Source organism: Saimiri boliviensis, chromosome 11 (assembly GCF_048565385.1).
Source record: "Saimiri boliviensis isolate mSaiBol1 chromosome 11, mSaiBol1.pri, whole genome shotgun sequence".
Taxonomy (NCBI): domain Eukaryota; kingdom Metazoa; phylum Chordata; class Mammalia; order Primates; family Cebidae; genus Saimiri; species Saimiri boliviensis.
This window is the reverse complement of record NC_133459.1, coordinates 98,069,404-98,090,258: the sequence shown is the minus strand read 5'-3', so window position 1 is coordinate 98,090,258 and position 20,855 is coordinate 98,069,404. Positions and strand designations below refer to the sequence as shown.

The 20,855-nt window shown below is 37.7% G+C and overlaps 1 protein-coding gene across 1 annotated transcript in view; it reads right to left on the bottom strand.

Annotated features, from left to right (window-relative positions):
- RSBN1 (round spermatid basic protein 1) overlaps positions 1 to 20,855 on the bottom strand; it is a 58,438-nt gene that overhangs the window by 5,524 nt on the left and 32,059 nt on the right. The window contains exons 3-6 of the mRNA XM_039460947.2: positions 12,362 to 12,499; positions 11,589 to 11,731; positions 1,952 to 2,119; positions 525 to 633 (exon numbers count right to left, since the gene is read on the bottom strand). Coding sequence (XP_039316881.1) covers positions 525 to 633; positions 1,952 to 2,119; positions 11,589 to 11,731; positions 12,362 to 12,499 — 558 coding nt within the window. The remainder of the gene's footprint in view (positions 1 to 524; positions 634 to 1,951; positions 2,120 to 11,588; positions 11,732 to 12,361; positions 12,500 to 20,855) is intronic.

Below are 20,855 nucleotides of genomic sequence, written 5' to 3'. Positions count from 1 at the left end.
CAGCTACTCAGGAGGCTGAGGGAGGAGAATCACTTGAACCTAGGAGGCAGAGGTTGCAGTAAGCCAAGATCGTGCCATCGCACTCCAGCCTGGGCAACAGAGCCAGACTCCATCTCAAAAGAAACAAAAAGTTATTTCAAAGTACAGCTAAGTATCAATATTCTTTGCCACACATAAGGGCAACATGTTCTCTTTTCGTTTAGTGTATCTTTCTACCTTTTGCAGTTGAGTGAACACAGTGCAATGGGGTTAACAAGTGAGATGGCTCATGGCCATAATGAGCAGCCTGGGACCTCTAACCATCCCAGGCCCACCTGGTATCCCAGAGATTAAAGGAATTTCAAGCCTTCTGCTTAGGAAGCTCTGTTTAAATGATTTTCAGCACCACCCCCACCTCAGTCTTTAATAGTAATAAAATTAAATTCACTATCACACATACCAAACTATAAGATAAAATTCAAAATAAAATGGGTATATTTATTTCCAGTATCTCACTCAAATGGTAATAAAAAGTAAGTTATTACCTGGGAAACTGGAGGTTCATGAAGATCTAACTGAAGTCTCTGTACAACATCAGTAAAATCCTCAGCATGAAAACAAATCACATCTTTGGTTATGCGAGGTTGGTCACTCCTAAGATTAACAAAATTAAGTTTTAGAGACAAACATCTCACAATGAAAAGTGATGACAAATCTCAGTTCTTTCATTCTTGGAAATGCTTCTACTAGCAGAGAAACAGATGCATAGCTTCTAAGGACTAGGTATAAAATTTTTTTTAAATTTGAAGAAAATCCACAAAACTTAAAAAGCCATGAAAATCAGATTTGCTGTTGTAAAATTAAAGCAAAAATGGCTAAAAATAATAATAGTTTTATTGTAAACTAGCTGCATTTGTAGTCCTCTTACCACTTTGTATCTCTGTGTCCTGAGTTTTGTTAAAACTGGGCCTCAACGGAATGTAAAATAGTGTAGCCACTACGGAAAACAGTCTGGCAGTTTCTCAAAACACTACAAATAGAACTACCATATGATCCAGCAGCTTCACTCCTGGGTGTATACCCGAAAGAATTGAAAGCAGAGACAAAAAGAGATACTTATATACCCATGTTCACACCAGCATTATTCACAAAAGCCAAAAGGTGGACGCAGCCCAAGTGTCCACTGATAGATAAACTCATTAACAACATGTGGTATACACATACAATGAATTATTCGGCCTAAAAAAGGAAGGAGATTATGATACTTGCTACAACACAGATGAACTTTGAGGACATTACGCTAAGAGAAATAATAAGCTAGTCACAAAAAGACAAATGCTATATGATTCCACCTATATGAGGTATGTAAAGTAGTCAAATTCATAGAAATGGAAAGTAGAAGGATGGTTACCAGAGCCTGGGGCTGAGAGTAAAAGAGAATTGTTAGCTGGGTGTAGTGGCTCACGCCTATAATACCAGCACTTTGGGAGGGTGAGGCGGGTGGATCACCTGAGGTCGTGAGTTCGAGACCAGCCTGACCAACATAGAGAAATTCCATCTCTACTAAAAACAAAAAATTGGCTGGGCATGGTGGCACATGTCTGTAATCCTAGCTACTCAAGAGGCTGAGGCAGGAGACTTGCTTGAAACTGGGAGGTGCAGGTTGCAGTGAGCTGAGATCGCACCATTGCACTACAGCCTGGGCAACAAGAACAACACTCTGTCTCAAAAAAAAAAAAGGAATTTTTGTTCAGTGAGTATAGAGTTAAAGCCTTGTGAGATGAAAAGTTTCTGGAGCTCTGTTTCATAACAATGTAATTATGCTTAACTCTACCAACTGGACATTCAAAAATGGTTAAGATGGCAAATTTCATGTGTATTTTACCACAATTTGAAAACTGGTCCTAAACCTTTAGTCTACATTGTCTTATAAAATATTAACCAAACTTGCAGTTGAGTCCCATTAACTTACCATTCACCAAACTGTACAGCTTTCAAAACTCCAACAGCAGCCGTACTCTGCCAGTCGAACCCCTGACCTACATGATCAGCATGAGCTCTAGTCCTATCTTCAAAGAGGACTTCACGGGGTTCACTGGTCCGAGGTAGGTACTGGAGATTTTTTATTTCATTCATTGATCTAGAGTTGATTTGGTTGTTAAACAAAGGGTAAGCAAGGAAGAAGGAGACCAAAAAAATAAAGTAAAATAATTAGTAGCAGTAAGGTAAGAAAAAGTCTGCTAAAATACCAGATTTAAATAAGATGAAGACTGAGAAGAGTTCAAAGATTATGATCATTAGCATCTAACACACTATATTATAATGCTTAATATAATTACCTTCCTCTCCCTGTGTGCCATAATAAAGCTGAAGCTATATCTAAGTATCAATATTCTTTGCCACACATAAGGGCAGCAGGTTCTCATAGATTAGACTCAAACATAGTGTTTCTGTCTGGCAACAGAAAATAAAAGTCCAAGTTTAAGGCTTCTTTACCCTCAGTCATCTCATTTCAGAGTCTCAAAATATGCTACTAGTGAAGCTACCCTCACACAGTTAAGAAAAATTCTAGACAGGAATATAGCTATAATTAAGCATTAATCAGGCTGTACTTAGACCCACTTTCTTATAACTAAAGGTCAAGTATTGAAGTTTTGTGGGTTTTTTTCAAATTTTTTCAAAAAATGTAACCAACCCACAAAACTTAAAAAGCCATCAAAATCAGACTTGCTGTTGTAAAATTAAAACAAAAATGGCTAAAAGAGTAGCTTTACTGTAAACTAGTTGCATTTATATAAATTGTACAGCTTTCAAAACTGTACAATAGATACTGACCATTTGCACCCCCGTTTGTTCCTACAGATAGAATTTCTTGAAGTGGAAAAACGTTTTTGTAAAAAAAGAAATATGCTTTTAAAAAATATGTATTTCTAGCGTTAGCATCATAAGGCTTTTAAGATAGAATCTCCGATGTTAAGAACAGCTTAAGCAGACCCTGAATTGCGGCAAAACAGCTGCTGCTAACCAATTTAAAGACCCCCACAGAAAAACCTAATCAGCATGAGAATAGTTTATTCAACTCTTTGTCCCATGACTTCACTTTGTACTCTAGGACCAATGAACATCTCCACATATCAGCCCATTCCAAAATCCTTAAAAACCCAACCCCCTAATTCCTCAGGCAGGCAGATTTGAGATTCCCTCCCATCTCCTCCTTTAGTGGCCCTGCAATTAAACTTCTTTCTCTGCTGCAATCTGTTGTTTTGGTGTACTAAGTTGTCATGTGCATCAAGCAATGACCCTATTATAGTGAGACTAGAGTTCTGATTCAAGATTGCAAACTAGGCAGCCATGTGATCTCCTTCTACATTAAAATGAAAGTAAAAGTCTTCAAACTGATAATGGGGAAAGTGGGGATTAGATGGGAGAATGGATTAGAGTACAGATTCAACAGAATTAGTCATGAGTTGACAGCTGTTGATTGTACATTAAACACATAGCAGTTCATTATATTGTTTTCTACTTTTTTGTGCTCAAGAATTTCTAAATATAATAACCTAAAGATGATAGTGAATAAGAAGCAACAAAGGAAATGAATTAATGAATGAGCAGTATCAACAAAATTCTGCAAGATGGAAAATGATCACAGTACCTGAGACTAATAAAACTGAGCAGAGAAAGCCACAGGCATAGAATACACAAGAAGGGATCAGCAGCCAAAAAGGCAGCAGACCTGCCCAACAGACCTTGGAAAAGCCTGAGTCCAAAAAGAAGTCAGGCATAATAATGATGAACAGAAATGAAGTAAGGCTGAGAAAAAGAGAATTAAAGTGAAATTCTGCAACTAAAAAAGTCATCCCTGCAGACAGAAATGTAGACAGGCATTTAGCCCCACATGGAGTAGACTATGGCTACCTACCCAGCATCTATTCTTCCCCTTCAATTCCTTGACAGAACCCTGATTTTCATTAGGCATCTGATCCTGCCCTGTATGTGACCTCATTTACAAGTTCCAGAGTTAGTTGCTGAGTCCTGGTAAATTATAGTAAGCTCAGTTCCCCTGATAGTACTGATTTAGGAATAGTCATCAACTGATTTTGTCTAATAGCATGAAAAGAAATCTGCTGAAGAGACTTCCAGGAAATTTCCTAACTCCTAGGAAAGAAGTACAAAAAAAGATATTCTCTTCTTCTATTAGATATAGCCAGATTCAGATGTGATATCTAGAACTGCCTCAGCCATCTAGCAACTATAAAGGGAGCTAGTCTAAGCTAGGCCAAGAGAATGTTAGAACAGAGAAAAGCAAAGAATCTGGTCCCTTGATAAAAGCACTGACACACTGACCATATGGTGCCTAGAACCAACTTCTCTGGACTTCTTCATATATAAGATAGACATTTTATGAACAAGTGTGAATCAAAATTTTTGTTGCTAATAGCGAAAAACATCCTGATAATCTTTCAGCCAGAAAAACTGCACATTCTCTAAACACATGAAAATTGACAGGAGAAATAGAACATAATCCTCTGAAATCTGGACACATCATTTAATGTCCATTTCTATTCCTGTTCACTCTAAGTTGACAACTGACAATTGTCTACTCAGCAAAATATAGTCAGAACTCTCAATAAGCCCAGTGCTTTATTCTAAAATATGAATGGGTCAACCAAGAATCACCAGCTATCTGAAGATGACAGCAGCCTGAAAGACAAAAACCAAAATGAACAATGCTAAAATTTAAAAACACCAAAGAAATCCCAGCACTTTAGGAGGCCAAGGTGGGCGGATCACGAGGTCAGGAGTTTGAGACCAGCCTGACCAATATGGTGAAACCCCATCTCTACCAAAAATACAAAAATTAGCCAGGTGTGGTGGCATGTGCCTGTAATCTCTGCTACTGGGGAAGCTGAGGCAGAAGAATCGCTTGAACACGAGAGGCGGAGGTTGCAGTGAGCCACGATCACACCGCTGCACTCCAGTGCTTAAGCAAGAGAAGGAAATAAATCTAGGAAGACAACAGCAAGACTCTGTCTCAAGAAAAAGAAAAGAAATAAAACACCACTGAAGAAAGGTTAGAAGACAAAAGTCCAGTAATGTCTCAGAATCAAAAGCAAAAATAGAAAATATGAGGACAATCAAACCAGTAGATCTATTATTCAACCAATAGTAGTTTCAGAAAGAAGAAAAATTAAGAAATTACCAAAGCCATTAAGCAAGAAAAATATTCAGAAAGGAGACATAAATTGTTCAATTTAAGGTGATTATTAAACAACAAAAATATAATTTAAAAATAAGAATGAAAGACTCAAGACATATCATTGTGAAATTTCAGACTGCTGATGATAGAGGATGCCATATGCTTCCAGATAAAGAAAAAAAGAGGCTACCTACAAAAGAACAAAAATTATACTAGCATCAGGACTTCTCATAAATAATATTAGATGCCAGAAAACATTAGAGTACTGCTAAAAATACAAAGGGACAATACAACTTCTGGACTTCAGCTAAACTATTAATCATATTTATTAACAGAAAAAGAAATTTTCAGACATATAATGGCTCAGAATACCTTCCTTTCCTTAGACTATTACTTGAGAGTGTGCTTAAGCAAGAGAAGGAAATAAATCTAGGAAGACAACCACCATAGGTTAATGCAGAAAAGCATTAAAGAGGAAGTCCTAGGTGCATAACTGGAATAAACCTTCTACAAGAAGACCACAGAGTTTCAAGAGATATCCATGTAAAAAAACCGATGTGTTAGAACAGACAGTATGAAAAAAAGTCTAGAAAGACATGAGGATATGATAAAAGGACAGAATGCTAGGTAACTACCAACACCAATGCCCTCAAAAAAAAAAAAAGTTATGAAAGAAAGCCATAGTCAAGCATGAGAAAGTCAGTGTGGTTCTGGAAGAGTAATGTATTTTAACTCTAAGCCTATAAGCAGTAAAGAAAATACAAGTAATAAATAAAAAGATGGGAAGCAATAAAGAGAATCGAAGATACTTAGATAGTCAAGAAAAGTTTATGTTTCTACCTCAAAAAAAAAAAAAAAAACAGGGTAATCAAAAACTACAGGAAAAACATAACACTTTTTTATGTTTCTACCAAAAAAAAAAAAAAAAAAAAAAAGAAAGGGCAATCAGAAACTGCAGGAAAAAGAGAAGACTTTTTTTTAAAAACAAGTTACAATCCAAATATAAAACGTTTAAAAAATTTGACACGAGTTTAAGTACCTAGGTGAAATATAGGAAAGAAAGATGCTTTTGCATATTCTTCCTTTGAGTGATGACATAACATTGAAACCTTAGAATATGAATTAATAATTTACTAGCTGGGTCTGCAGCAAACATAGCTAGCCATAAAATTTTAGAATCTACTTACTGACAAGACATGTAAGACCTAATTATAATTTTAAAATTGAATATGAATTAACCCCAGCAATGTGCTGGGACAGCTGGCAGAAAGAAGAAATGAGGAGGAAGAGGAAAGTAGGGGTGATCTAACTATTCAGAAAACAGGTAAAAGGAAGAAATATCTGCTTTCATATCAAAAAATCAAAACCTATATAAAAACATCACATGGGCCGGGTGCAGTGGCTCACACCTGTAATCTCAGCACTTTGGGAGGCCGAGGCAGGCAGATCACGAAGTCAGGAGTTCAAGACCTGCATGGCCAACATGGTGAAACCCTGTTTCTACTAAAAATACAAAAATTAGACAGGCATAGTGGCAGGTGCCTATAATCCCAGCTACTTGGGAGGCTGAGGCAGGAGAATCACTTGAACCAGGAAGGCAGAGGTTACAGTGAGCCAAGATGGCGCCACTGCACTCCACCCTGGGCGACAGAGCAAGGTTCTGTCTCAAACAAACAAATAAAAACATCACATATACATCATACATATATACAACTATTATATATACAAGATTTTTTAAAAGTTCTATTATATATACAAGATTTTTTTTATGTTTTAATTAAAAAAAAAACTGCCAAAGATTTTTTAAAAGCATTATAAACAAATGGGTTTTGCTTCTAGTAAAAATGTATTTTCGGCCAGGCGCAGTGGCTCATGTCTGTAATCCCCGCACTTTGGGGAGGCCAGGGAGGGTGGATCATGAGGTCAGGAGATTGAGACCATCCTGGCTAACACAGTAAAACCCCGTCTCTACTAAAAATACAAAAATTAGCCAGGCCTGGTGGCATGCGTCTGTAGTCTCAGCTACTCAGGAGGCTGAGGCAAGAGAATCACTTGAACCCTGGAGGCGGAGGTTGCAGTGAGCGAGATCACGCTACTGCATTCCAGCCTGGGCAATAGAGTCAAGACTCCATTTAAACAAAAAAAAAGTATTTGCCTCTGGGAAGGAAAAGTGGGCAGGATTTTTCATTATAAGTCCTGCTGTATTATTTGATTTAAAAAAAAATTCTGTATACTTATTTCTTTAACTCTAGAGTTCATAAATCCAAAGATCAGCTTCAGTAGCAGTATCCTTGGTAAGTGGACAGCTTCTCACATTGATTTCACCATTTTCAACAACAAAAAGTTTTCACTAACACAAAAAGATGGACATTAATATTTACGTTTTGATTCATTCAATTCTAATGTAAAATATTTTTGAATGCCTCACTTAAGAATATTTAATCCCAACAGAAATAAAATTTGATGGCATCTCAGATGCACTATTAAATAAATGATGTTGGTACAGCTGCCTAACTACTTGAAAAAAATGTAAATCTCTTCCTCTATACTGAAGCCAATTCTAGGTACATTAAATACGAAAATACCGAAATCATGGAAGTTCTAAGAGAAAATATAGGTGAATATTTTATAACACTGAATAAGAGAAGGCTCTTCTAAGCCTACTACTCAAGGAGAAACCTCAAAAGAAAAGATACATAGATCATATAAACAAAAACTTCTGTGAGTAAGGAAAAAACACAGAAGCTGAAAGATAAAAAAACAGAAAAACTTGGAACAGAAGGGAAAAAAGTTGAATAGTTTTACAAAAGAAAAACACCAAAACAGAAATACGTATAAAGGAAATTAAAAGGAAATCACGAAAAACAAAATAACAAACCCCTCAAAAAATAGCAAATTAAAATGAGACATTTTTGGGTTGGGTGCAGTGGCTCATGCCTGTAATCCCAGCACTTTGGGAGGCTGAGGTGAGCAGATCCTTTGAAGCCAGGTGTTTGAGACCAGCCTGGCCAACATGGCGAAATCCCCTCTCTACTAAAAATACAAAAAAGCCAACTGTGGTGGCGCACGCCCAGTAATCCCAACTGCTCAGGAGGCTGAGGCATGAGAATCACTTGAGCCTGGGAGGTGAAGGTTGCAGTGAGTCAAGATTGCACCACTGCACTCCAGCCTGGGTGACAGAGCAAGACTCTGTCTAAAAAAAAATTTTTTAATAAAATAAAATGAGACATTTTTATCCAAATCAGATCAATAAAGTTAAAAACGTTAGTGGAGAGTGTAGGAAAAAGGGCACTATATTATTATATGAGTGGGAGTATAAATTGGTATATTCTGGAAGTTCATTAGAAATGTGTATACTTTGAGTCTTTAGGAATTTCTACTAAGAAAATAAACACATATATGCACAGATATATAACTACCAAACATCCATCCATATACAATCAGTGGTAGGCTCTATATGTTTTACATCTGGATTGAGGATCAGGGGAGGTAGCTGATTTTAGCTGATTAGCTGATTTCTGTGGTATAAATACTCCTAACATGACTGATTTCCAGTTACTAATGTGATATCGTACAATGTGGAATTGTAAAGTGATGCTCATGATGGTGCTTGTGAGTAGGTACAAACTGGCTTTAGTACACAAGTATCATGTTTTCAAAATAGTATCATGTTTATATTGAAAAACTGGGAAAAAATTACACTAACAAAGAGATGTTAAGAACTAAGGCAGGAGGATTACTTGAGCTTAGGAGTTGGAGACCAGCCTGGGCAACACAGTGAGACCCAAAATTAAAATCAAATGTAAAAAAATAGCCAGGCATGGTGGCAGGCACCTGTAGTCCCAGCTACTTGGGTGGCTGAGGTGGGAGAATCACTTGAACCCAGGTGGTAGAGGCTAGAGTGAACGCTGATTCCTCATGCCACTGCACTCCAGCCTAGGTGACAGAGTGAAACCCTATCTCAAAGAAAAAAACAAAACAAAAAAAACAAGAATTGGTTAAATAAATCTTGATACAACCCTACACTTGTTTAGAAATTATATAGCTGTATCTTAACATAACACATAGGCCTAAAGGGAAAACATTTCCAAGTTTTAAAGTAAACATCACACAAAGAATGGTTTTTTGTAAAAAGATTATTTATGAGTATATATAATTTGAAAGGTTAATATTTCTAAATAGTGGCTTTCCGCCTTCTTTCTACTTTTCTTGGGGGGGATGGAGTCTCACTCTGTTACCCAGGCTACAGTGCAGAGGCAACATCTCAGCTCATCAGAACCTCGCCCTCCTGAGTTCAAGGGATTCTCATGCCTCAACCATCTAAATAACTAGGATTACAGGAGCACGCCACCATGCCGATTCCTGTATTTTTAGTAGAGACTGCCTTTTATCAAGTTTCCCAGGCTGGTATTGAACTCCTGGACTCAAGCAATCTGCCTGCCTCAGCCTCCCAAAGTGTTGGGATTACAGGTGTGAACCACTGTGCCTGCCCTCATTTTACTTTTTTTTTTTTGAGATGGAGTCTTGCTCTTGTTGCCCAGGCTGGATGGAGTACAGTGGCGTGACCTCGGCTCACTGCAACCTCCGCCTCCCAGGTTCAAGTGATTCTCCTGCCTCAGCACCCCGAGTAGCTGGGATTACAGGAATGCACCACCATGCCCAGCTAATTTTTGTATTTTTAGTAGAGATGGGGTTTCACCACATTGGCGAGGCTGGTCTCCAATTCCTGACCTCAGGTGATCCACACACCTCAGCCTCTCAAAGTGCTGGGATTATAGGCGTAAGTCACCGTGCCTGGCCTTTTTACTCTTTTCTATTACTTTTTTCTTAATTATAATAACCAGGAAACAAATGATAGTCACTTTGGGGGGAAAGATTACAGAAAAAAAAATGCATATAGTACTTAAGAATTGAATAAAATTTCAAGATTCATCATCATCCTGCAACAAAACTGCTATAATCTAACAATGCACAGAACTTTCAAGTGACTCCTGGGTTTTTACCATGCCACCACCCTGCATTCGTATATAATTAATTACAAAGTATTTTCATACATTCCAAGTACCTAAGATTATTCCATACTTAGCTCAAGTTATCGTTCTCCTATGAGCCTTAAGTTATGGTTTAGATTAGTCCATTAAAACTCACTTTTGGACACTTCTTTTAAATTGCTATTATCATAGTCTACGCAGGTATAAGTCATTTCAGTCTCGTTAAATTACATTTTTCAAAGTACTAGAGAATGAGTTAATCTACATTTGTCTTTAGAGTCTGAAAGACAAAATATGTTAGCACAATATCAACTAGTGAGGCTCCGTACTACAGTACATTATTGGTTTCATGCAGCACATACTGGTTACCTACTATATGGCATGAGGACAAAGATGAATAAAATAGCCCCTGTCCTCCCAAAGCAAACCTCAAATATTAGTAAAACATAAAAACATGTAAACAGAACTTTAATGAACAGAAGAACACTATAATACAGAGAAGGGAACAATTAATTACCTAAGGGAGGAAAGAAAAGCTTAACAAAGGAGGTGCCATCCAAGTTAAGTTTGGTTTGGTTTTGGTTTAAGAGAGCATCTTGTCATGGACTCCTGGGGTCAACTGAGCCTCCTACTTCAGCCTCCAGCATACGACACTGTGCCCAGCTCAAGCTAAGTTCTGAAAATGTAAAAGTTTGCTGTGGGACAGTAATCCCAGCACTTTGGGAGGCTGAGGCAGGAGGATCGTTTGAGGCCAGGAGTTAAAAAACAGCTTGGGCAATATAGCAAGACCCCAACTCTACATAAACAAAATACACAAAACAACTTTTTTAATCAGATGGGCATGATGGTACATGCCTACAGCCACAGCTACTTGGGAGGCTCTCCTGAGCCCAGGAGTTCAAGGCTACAGTTAGCTATGATTGTATCACTGCACTCTAGCTCTGGGAAACAGAATGAGACCCTGTCTCAAAAGAAAAAAAAGTTTGCAAAGTAGAGTGGAAGATGAGAGAGAGGATGCCATTCCAAGTAAAAAGAATAGTCCAAAAACAAAGAGTTTTGATAGTTTATGGTTTGGAAAGTGAATTCAGTATGGTCGGGATTAGAAACAGATACATCTAGAAAAGGTACAGTTGACCAGATTATGAAAGATCCTTGTAAACCACACTGAGGGGTTTGATCTTTTATCCTGCAGGGTGTTAGGGCACAGGTTTTAAAAATATAAGTAAAAATTAAATTTGTGTTTTAGAAAAATGCTTCACTTTGATAACTATGTAATGAGTGGACTGGAACAAGGAACTGACAACTAAAAAATTTACTTAAGGGAGCCCCTCAAGACAAATGGTTTTCAAACTGTACTCATTTTTATAAGAAAGTAACTAAAAAAAAAGTAGTTTTGCTTATTTGAGAAAAGAAATGTTTACCGTCGTCTCTTGAAGGGTGACTTTGGCATATCTGCTGTAGGGATCATCTGTTCTCCTGGCCTTACCCACATTATAGGCCCATCATCACTCTGGGACCTACACTGGAGTCGGAGGCTGGAAAGTGTACCCCAGGGCAAAGTCATCTAGAAATCAGATGGATTAGTCACATTAAAAAATTGTGTCAATGATTTATAAGTTAATCCCCCCACCCAAATAAAAGTTCTAAGAAGACTTTTTTACAACTGTATATAAAGAAATAAATGCTATTTACACAGTAAATTATATTTTTAAAAACTGAATTTAAGCCAGGCACAGTGGCTCACGCCTGTAATCCCACCACTTTGGGAGGCTGAGGTGGGCGGATCACAAGGTCAAGAGATCGAGACCATCCTGGCCAACATGGTGAAACCTCGTCTCTACTAAAAAAAAAACAAAAATTAGCTGGTTGCAGTGGTGCATGCCTGTAATCCCAGCTATACTCCGGAGACTGAGGCAGGAAAATTGCTTGAACCCGGGAGGCGGAGGTTGCAGTGAGCCAAGATCGCACCCCTGCACTCCAGCCTGGCGCCTGGCGGCAGAGCAACACTCTGTCTCCAAAAAAAAAAAAAAAAAAAAAAAATTGAATTTAAGTACTATGTACCAATATTGTTATACCTAAACATTTCTGTGCAAAACACCGGATAAATTTAATTTCCATAGGCAATATTAGCTTAATACTTGTTAATATAAAGTGCCCACTTAAGTAAAAATCCAAACTTTAATTTAATACTCACTTTCAGAAATGGTGATTCTTCTAACATATCAAGGAACTCTGGGAAATAATCACCAACTTCTTCATCTACTGCTCCAACAAGACTTATCTGCCGCATAGGACCTGCTCGGTAGGTGCCACAGCAGTACGTCCTGTTGACCTAAGATAAAAATAAAGTTGGAAAAATGGACAGAGATACAACTATAATATAATTAAAGAATTAAAATAAGTTATTGTTTCCAATGTTGCCATTTCTTCTACAAACTAAGAATTGAATGGTCAATACCTTGGATAAAGTCACAGAGGCACCCAAGCACAGTGACAAATACACTAATATATGTGCCACAAGCAAATTTCAATGTGCTAGTTAATCTAAACATCTCAAAGGAATATTGAAGACATTAAGATCTATTTAATACTTAAACTTCTCTAAAAAATGTTTTTTTAACTTTACAAATATTTTAGAGTGTGATCTTTATTTAGGGGAAAAAAAAAAACATAAAGGTAAAATCATCAGGGCAGGGAGAAAAAAAGACCATGGTCAGATTACTCTTCCAAATTCCTAGCTTCAGGATCTTCATTTTAGGCCAGATACTAGGTTCACTGTTACCAAGACAGACCAATCTTTTTTTTTTTTTGAGACAGAGTTTCGCTCTTGTTACCCAGGCTGGAGTGCAACGGCGCGATCTCGGCTCACCACAACCTCCGCCTCCTGGGTTCAGGCAATTCTCCTGCCTCAGCCTCCTGAGTAGCTGGGATTATAGGCACACGCCACCATGCCCAGCTAATTTTTTTTGTATTTTTAGTAGAGACGGGGTTTCACCATGTTGACCAGGTTGGTCTCGATCTCTCGACCTTGTGATCCACCCGCCTTGGCCTCCCAAAGTGCTGGGATTACAGGCTTAAGCCACCGCGCCCGGCCTCTTTTTTTTTTTTTTTTTGTGAGATGTAGTGCCACTCTTTGTTCCACAGATTGTAGTGTAATGGTGCAATCTTGGCTCACTGCAACTTCCACCTCCTGGCTTTGATTCTCCTGCTTCAGCCTCTGTAGGAACTGGGATTACAGGCATACGTCACCATGCCCAGCTAATTTTTTTTAGTAGAGATGAGGTTTCACCATGTTGGCCAGGCTGGTCTTGAACTCCTGACCTCAAGTGATCTGCCTGCCTCGGCCTCCCAAAGTTTTAGGCGTGACCCACAACACCTGGCCCAATCTTTTTCTCTACTCAATTTATGACAAACTTATTTCTACCTCCAGTGATTTTTCTCTTGAATTTGCCCAACCTGGAATGTCCTCTATTCTGTCAACCCAAATCATATGCATCTTTCAAAGAGCAGTTCAAAAGTTCTTTTTTTCTAGAAGTCTTCCTGGTCACACTCCATGATCTTTCCCCTCTCTGAAGTCTAATGTTACCTATAAGCAATGTACTTTTTCTCTCTATCAACTCCCCACTGAATTTAAGGCATATCCTATACAAATATGTAGCCCAGAGCATCCTATCTAGCATCTAAATGAAATCTATCAACCTATCAACCAATTCCATACAATCTGATACCATTTCTCTAGTCATTTCATGTTACTATCTTATCTAACCTCCAATTTACAGTTTCTCAAGGATAGACAGATGGATCCTATGCATAGCAATGAACTAGACTAGAAATGCTGTATTTAACCAGAATTTCCACTTCAGATCAGTTATCTAGCATTTTCTATCCCTGTTAAAATGCAGATCACACCTAAAAGCCTAACATATACCAATATCTTTATATAAAATGGCTTTTTAATGAACATTAAAAAAAAAAACATTTAAATAATCTACTACCGTGTTTTAAATGCCACCAATTTTGCCTAATAGGAAACAGTCCACATAAATGACCATCTAGTATATCTTACCACAATTCTTCACTATTAGTTCTTTAGCAGCATTTTTATGATCAACTTTTTCCTTCCATAGACAATTTAACATCACCCACACACATATATACAGAATAGAAGGCCTTAGATCTTATTCTCAAATAGCAGGGGTGAGGAGTTCTTAATTCCTTACAAATCCTTTCCCCAAAATCCCTTTAGATAAATCTTAAGCAGCAGTCTCCCAGGACAGAATTACTTTACATTTATTTATATAAATTACTTTCCATAACTTCTGAATGAACATCATGCCATAAAAAGCCAGGGGTGGTGGCATGGAACAAAGGCTCATCATAGGATACAGAGATAAGGAAAGGGAAGAAAGGAAGTCTTAAATCATAATTCTAACCTTTCTAAACATTCTAAAACAACTAATGCAGATTTAATCTTCAGCAGCATTTCTAGGACTTATATGCTTTTAGGGGTATTAAGAAATATCAGTTTCCCCCAAACACATCTCCCAACTATTCCCAGTCTCAGAAATTCCTTTCACTCTATACAGGGTAGTGGCATTTTATAGGACAAATGTCCTAAAGACCTATCATGATATTTTAAAAACCTTTTTTCCAGCCAGAAGTGACTCTGAGACCTATCATAATTGCCAAAACTCAAGACCAGTCCTAAAGAAGTACACTGCCATGTGGCAGTTTTCAATTTATTTGGCCTGCTAGCTTTGAGATTATACAACTCAATGCATTATTAATTTGAAGGAATTCATATTACTTTAAATTTTACACACAAAGTGAGACTTGAATTAATATTCTTATAGCACACCACTCCACGTTTACCTAATTCAAATACCACTAAACTCAACAGCACTCAACTTGAAAGACAACCTATAAATGTAAGAATAATCAACATGTGCCATGAATAAATATGAAGCATCTTTTCCTATTTGAAAATAGAAAAAAACTAAACCTAAAACGAGGGAGGGCAGGAACAACACAAGACAAAGAAAGGGTATGACCACAAAAGACAGCAACCTCATAATTTTGCCAAGACCAACATGTTCACTTTCATACATACACAAAGAAAAGCTTCACATCTTATGAGGATCTTCTGTTTCATACCTTTGTACGAGTACCAATGTTGTACCCATGAATGACAAAGAATTAACAACGTTCTATTTTTATTTCCTGGCAGAAGAGCCAGCAAGTAAACAACTATGCTACAAAATACGAGTAGATTTTGAAAGCTGCAATGTATAAAGCCTATTTGGATAACTGTAGCTAAGTTAGCCTAGCTAGAGAAAGCCCTTATTAGTAAACCACAACCTTCCTGTTTTCATTCCTTTACTTACATGAAATTAGACCTCTGGCTTTCTGTGACCTACACTTTTTTCTCAGTATCAGCCCCCTCCTGCTTTCAGCTCCTTCCATATCTAGCCTAAACCTCAAGGTTTATCCCTTTCTCATAAACACACACTCATCCTCTGTCACAGTCCTTCCACCAGCCCTGCCTGCAAACCCCAATCCTGAAACATTCAAACTATCAATCCCACCTCTGGACTCTGCCATTCCATAAGCCGATAAATCTCTTTCATCATTTAAGCCCATTTTAAAATTGACTATCCTGCAACTTGCCATCAAAAGCACCATGATATACCTTTTTCACATTAAGAATCCTACTTCTGTAATATTAGTCTGTATTACTTGTCTCTGCTGCCTCACCTCACTTTTTACTCACATCTCATATCACTGTAATCAGGCTTCTGCTCATACAACTTCCCTGAAACAAATCACTGATGTCCTCCTCACAGCCAAATTCAAGGAATGCTTTTCAGTCACCTGCTTTCTTGACTTCCCTTCCATGCTTTCTCCTCGCCAAAAGGTGTTTGTTGCAGAGTTGGCCCAATTTTCATTCAACACATTATCTGTGGGCGGTTTCAATTATACTACTGATTTAACTACCACCTGTACCCTACTATATTCCATATCTACATCTCCAACTTAAAACTTTTTCTGAGATTCAGATCTTTACATACGAATGTCTCCTGGGCAGCCCATAGACACCCTCAAATTGAATACCTACAGAACTGAGCTCTCTTTTTTGTAAGATTCCCTTCCACTCCCAAACCTGTTTTTTCTCCTTCTATATTTCGCCAGTTAATAATATGTATTTTCTCAGCTCCTTGTTGAGAAATGCTGAGTGTATGATTGCTGAGAAATGCTGAGTGTATGATAAAATAAATTGTTTGCTAGGAAGAATGATGGCAAGGAAAACCTAGCCACCACTGCCACTGCCCCCGCCCCCTACCCCTGCATTCTAAAGTAGCAGGACAATATATAAATATGCCCACTACTTGGGGCGTTCTAAAGTGGCAGGACAACATATAAATATCATACGCTGGTCAGACATCTGACCCTGCCCCCGTAGCCCCCTCGTGTGATCAGTGGTAAGTGGGCACCAATTGCATACTTGGTATATTTTTGTGTTACGAGAAAATACCGAACATCTGTTTGTTAATAATCATTACCTGTTCAGAGAGAATAAATGCATGGGTCAGAGTCTGCTTGAGGCCCTCAGCCCAGAATGCTGTCAGCCCCCTGAGGCTCTCAGCTCAGAATGCTTTTTCTCCTTCTGTATGTATGGCACCCCGGATAGTTCCACTTTGTTGTTCTCTCTGGGTGTCTGCTTCTCAATTCCTTCAGCACGGCCTGAGTGGGGTCTCTATGGCCGAGACGGACTCGGTAGGTCCTAAATCAGGAATTGATAAATCCCTCTTCCTCATCACTTAAATATCAAACTCTGTCCTTCTAAATCTGTAGTACCACCACCTTAATTCAGGAAATTAACGTTTCTCACCTAATTATAAAACCTTTTAACAGCATCCTTGCTTCAGGATTCGCATCCCCAAGAGCCATCCTACATACTGCTACTAATAATCTAGGGAAAAACATCTTACCATTCAACCTTCCAATTTTAAATCCTTTAAGTAGTTCCACGTTACCTATAGCATAAAACTAGAAAATCCTTTTTAAGGAAGACAAAGCCCCTCCCGATCTATTATTCCAAGGGAATAACAGACCAACATTTGCCACATTCTCCACATTTGCCTCATCTTAAATATACATTTCCTAAATTCTCAATAATTTCTGCTGCCTCCACAAGTTTTCACATGTTATTGTCCATCTTTACAACTCCTATATTTCCTTGATGGTGGTTAAATAGACCTAAAAAATGACTCAAAATAAGGTTTCAAGCTCAAAGAACCAAAGTACATAACATTTACAGATTTTAGGTAAGTTAGATTTGGAGTTATAACTAGATCAAAAAAGGTAAGGAATAGATGCATAGATTTTGGAAATTGTCTATAACACATAATTTTTTAAGTGACTAAGACTTGAGAGAAAGAATGTAGAGAGACAGAGAACCAAGAACTGCACTTATAGAAAAACAGATACTTGACAGACAGGAGGAAGAGTTAGCTCACAAAATCGTTAAAGGATGAGGTAAGAAGTAATGCAATTAAAATGATTTAAGAATAACATTTCAAAAACTGTCAAGGACTTAACTATTTTTTAAGAAAAACAAACTGTCTGTTGTGAATAGTGCTGCAATAAACATGGAAGTACAGATCTTCAACATACGGATTAAATTTCCTTGAGATAGGCATATACCAAGAAATGGAATTGGTCATGTGGTCGTTCTATTTTTAATTTTTTGAGCAACCTCCATGCTGATGACCATAATGGCTGTACTAATTTAGACTGACATTAACTGTATAAAAGTTCTCCTTTCTCCATATCCTCACCAGCATTTATTTTTTGTCTTTTTGTTAAAAACCTTAACTAGGGTGGGGTGATATGTCATTGTAGTTCTGACTTAAATTTCCTTGATGATGAATTATGTTGAACATTTTTTTCATATACCTGTCATATGTTTTCAAATTTCAGAATGTCTATTTAGGTCTTTTGTCCATTTTTAAATCAGATTTTTTGTTGTTGTTACTGTGTTGTTTGAATTCTTTATATAAATTTTAGGCCACAGGGCATAAAATACTATCTGGTCCTTAACAGAAAAAGTTTGCCAACACCCAATTTAAACCACTCACAAAAGAAATGAAGCAATATGTTTGAATATAAACTGTTAAAGAGAACAATGTGTATGATACACTATTATGTATCTGTGAATATATATACCAAAGTGCCTGGTACATAGTAATAAATATTTGTTGAATTTCTGTATTTTAAGGCTAGAAAGGAAGTAATCAACCATAAACTCTGGCAAAAAGAAAAAAAATGGGGGGAGGGAGAAGAACTGCTGATTACCAGTCCATCACTTGCATTAAAAAATTTAATAAACGCAAAAAAAAATTAATAAATGCAAATGTTTGATACATTTAAATAATTAACAGCATAACAACGAATAGCAATTATGATCATAAATTCAAAATTCAACATACACCAACTTTCTTTTTTTTTTTTTTTTTTTTTTTGAGACGGAGTTTCACTCCTGTTACCCAGGCTGGAGTGCAATGGCGCGACCTCGGCTCACCGCAACCTCCGCCCCCTGGGTTCAGGCAATTCTCCTGCCTCAGCCTCCTGAGTAGCTGGGATTACAGGCACACGCCACCACGCCCAGCTAATTTTTTGTATTTTTAGTAGAGACGGGGTTTCACATGTTGACCAGGATGGTCTCGATCTCTTGACCTCGTGATCCACCCGCCTCGGCCTCCCACAGTGCTGGGATTACAGGCGTGAGCCACCGCGCCCGGCTCACATACACCAACTTTCAACCTGAAAAGGCTGACAGAAAAAAGAAAAAATAAATAAAATTTTAAAACATGCACCAACCGTATGAAACTAATGCTAAACAAGCAAAGTATTTCTTCTTTTTATTAAGAAAACTTCCTGGGCATATGGCCAATGAGCTAGGCTCCCTGGCAGCTAAACGTGGCCTGTGCTTAAGTTTAGGTCAACAGGACAGTCGCATAAGTTATATACGCATATATAACTTATATACGTATAAGTTATATATGCGTAAGTTATATACTCTCCAGAGTATATATGCATAAGTTATATACTCTCCAGAGTATGCCTTTATAAGGAAGTGGCTTGTCCTCCACTTCCTTCTTCTCTTTTGAAGGCTGAAACACAAAGTGGTGAAGAGCTAGCCTCAACCATGCACATGACAACACCAGTGGGAATGACAAAAATTAAAGACAGAAAGAAACTAGGATCCTGGATTACAATAAGGAACCTCTGGACTGCTGAACAAGAGAGAAACTTTTCTTTTGTTCTAGCCACTGTACACTGGTCCTCACTGTTATGGTTGTTTAGCCTGTATCTTGTATGCTTTGTAATGAGGGAGGCAATACTCTACATTGCACAGAGATATCATCTGGGGTATGATCTCCTGATCTGGGCTAAAACATATCTATAACTAGGGTACACCCAAAAGAGAACACTTAAAGTGATTTAGGGACTTGCAAACGATACATATTGGAGGGGGAATGCAAAAAATCAAAAGTATTTCAAAAGTATTTAACTTGAAAAGATTAAAGGGGGGACACAAGTCTTCAAATACTTGGAGACCTGTAACATGAGTTATAGGAAAGCAGGTGTCATTCATTTACACAAGTTTATTGTACAGTCATGTTATCACCTAATGAAAGAAATACATTTTGAGAATTATCATTAGGCAATTTGTGGTTGCGAAAGTCACAGATTATACTTACACAAATCTAAGTGGTATAGCCTACTACACACCTAGGCTATATGACATAGCCTGTTGCTCCTAAGCTACAAGCCTTATAGCATGTTACTGTACTGAAAACTGCAAGCCAGTAGTCCCCAACCTTTTTGACACCAGGGACCAACCTGGAAAACAATTTTTCCATGGAATAGGGTTGGGGGGGTTTAGCGGCATGGTTTGGGATGAAACTGGCCCACCTCAGATCATCAGGCATTAGTCAGATTCTCATACGGAGTGTGCAACACAGATCCCTCATATGCACAATTCACAATACAGTTAATACTCCTATGAGAATCTAATGCTGCAGTTTATCTGACAGGAGGTGGAGCTCAAGCAGTAATTCTATTTGAGCTTGTTGCAGCCTGGTTCTTAACTGGCACGGACTAGTGCTGGGGGACCAGTACAGTTGGGGACCCCTGCTGTAGACAACTGAAACATCATGATAAGTTTTTGTATATCTAAACACATTTAACCATATGAGGAGGTACAGTAAAAATAAAATACAAAAGATTACTGTATAGGGTACTAACCACGAATGATGCTTGGAGAATGGGAAGTTGTTCTGGGTCAGTGAATGAGTGGTGAGTCAATGTGAAGGCCTAGCACACTGCTGTACACTACTGTAAACTTCATAAACACTGTACACTTAGGCTACACTAAATTTATTTAAAATTTTTTTCTTCAATAATAAATTAGCTTACTGTAACTTTACAAACTTTTTAAGTTTTTAAATTCTTTGACTCTTGTAATAACACACAGTTTGAAACATATTGTATAGGTATACAAAAGTATTTACTTTATATCCTTACTTGTAAGGTATTTTCTACTTAAAAATGTTTAACTTTTTAAACCTTTTGTTAAAAACAATGATACAAATACACACAATAGCATATGCCTACACAGGGTC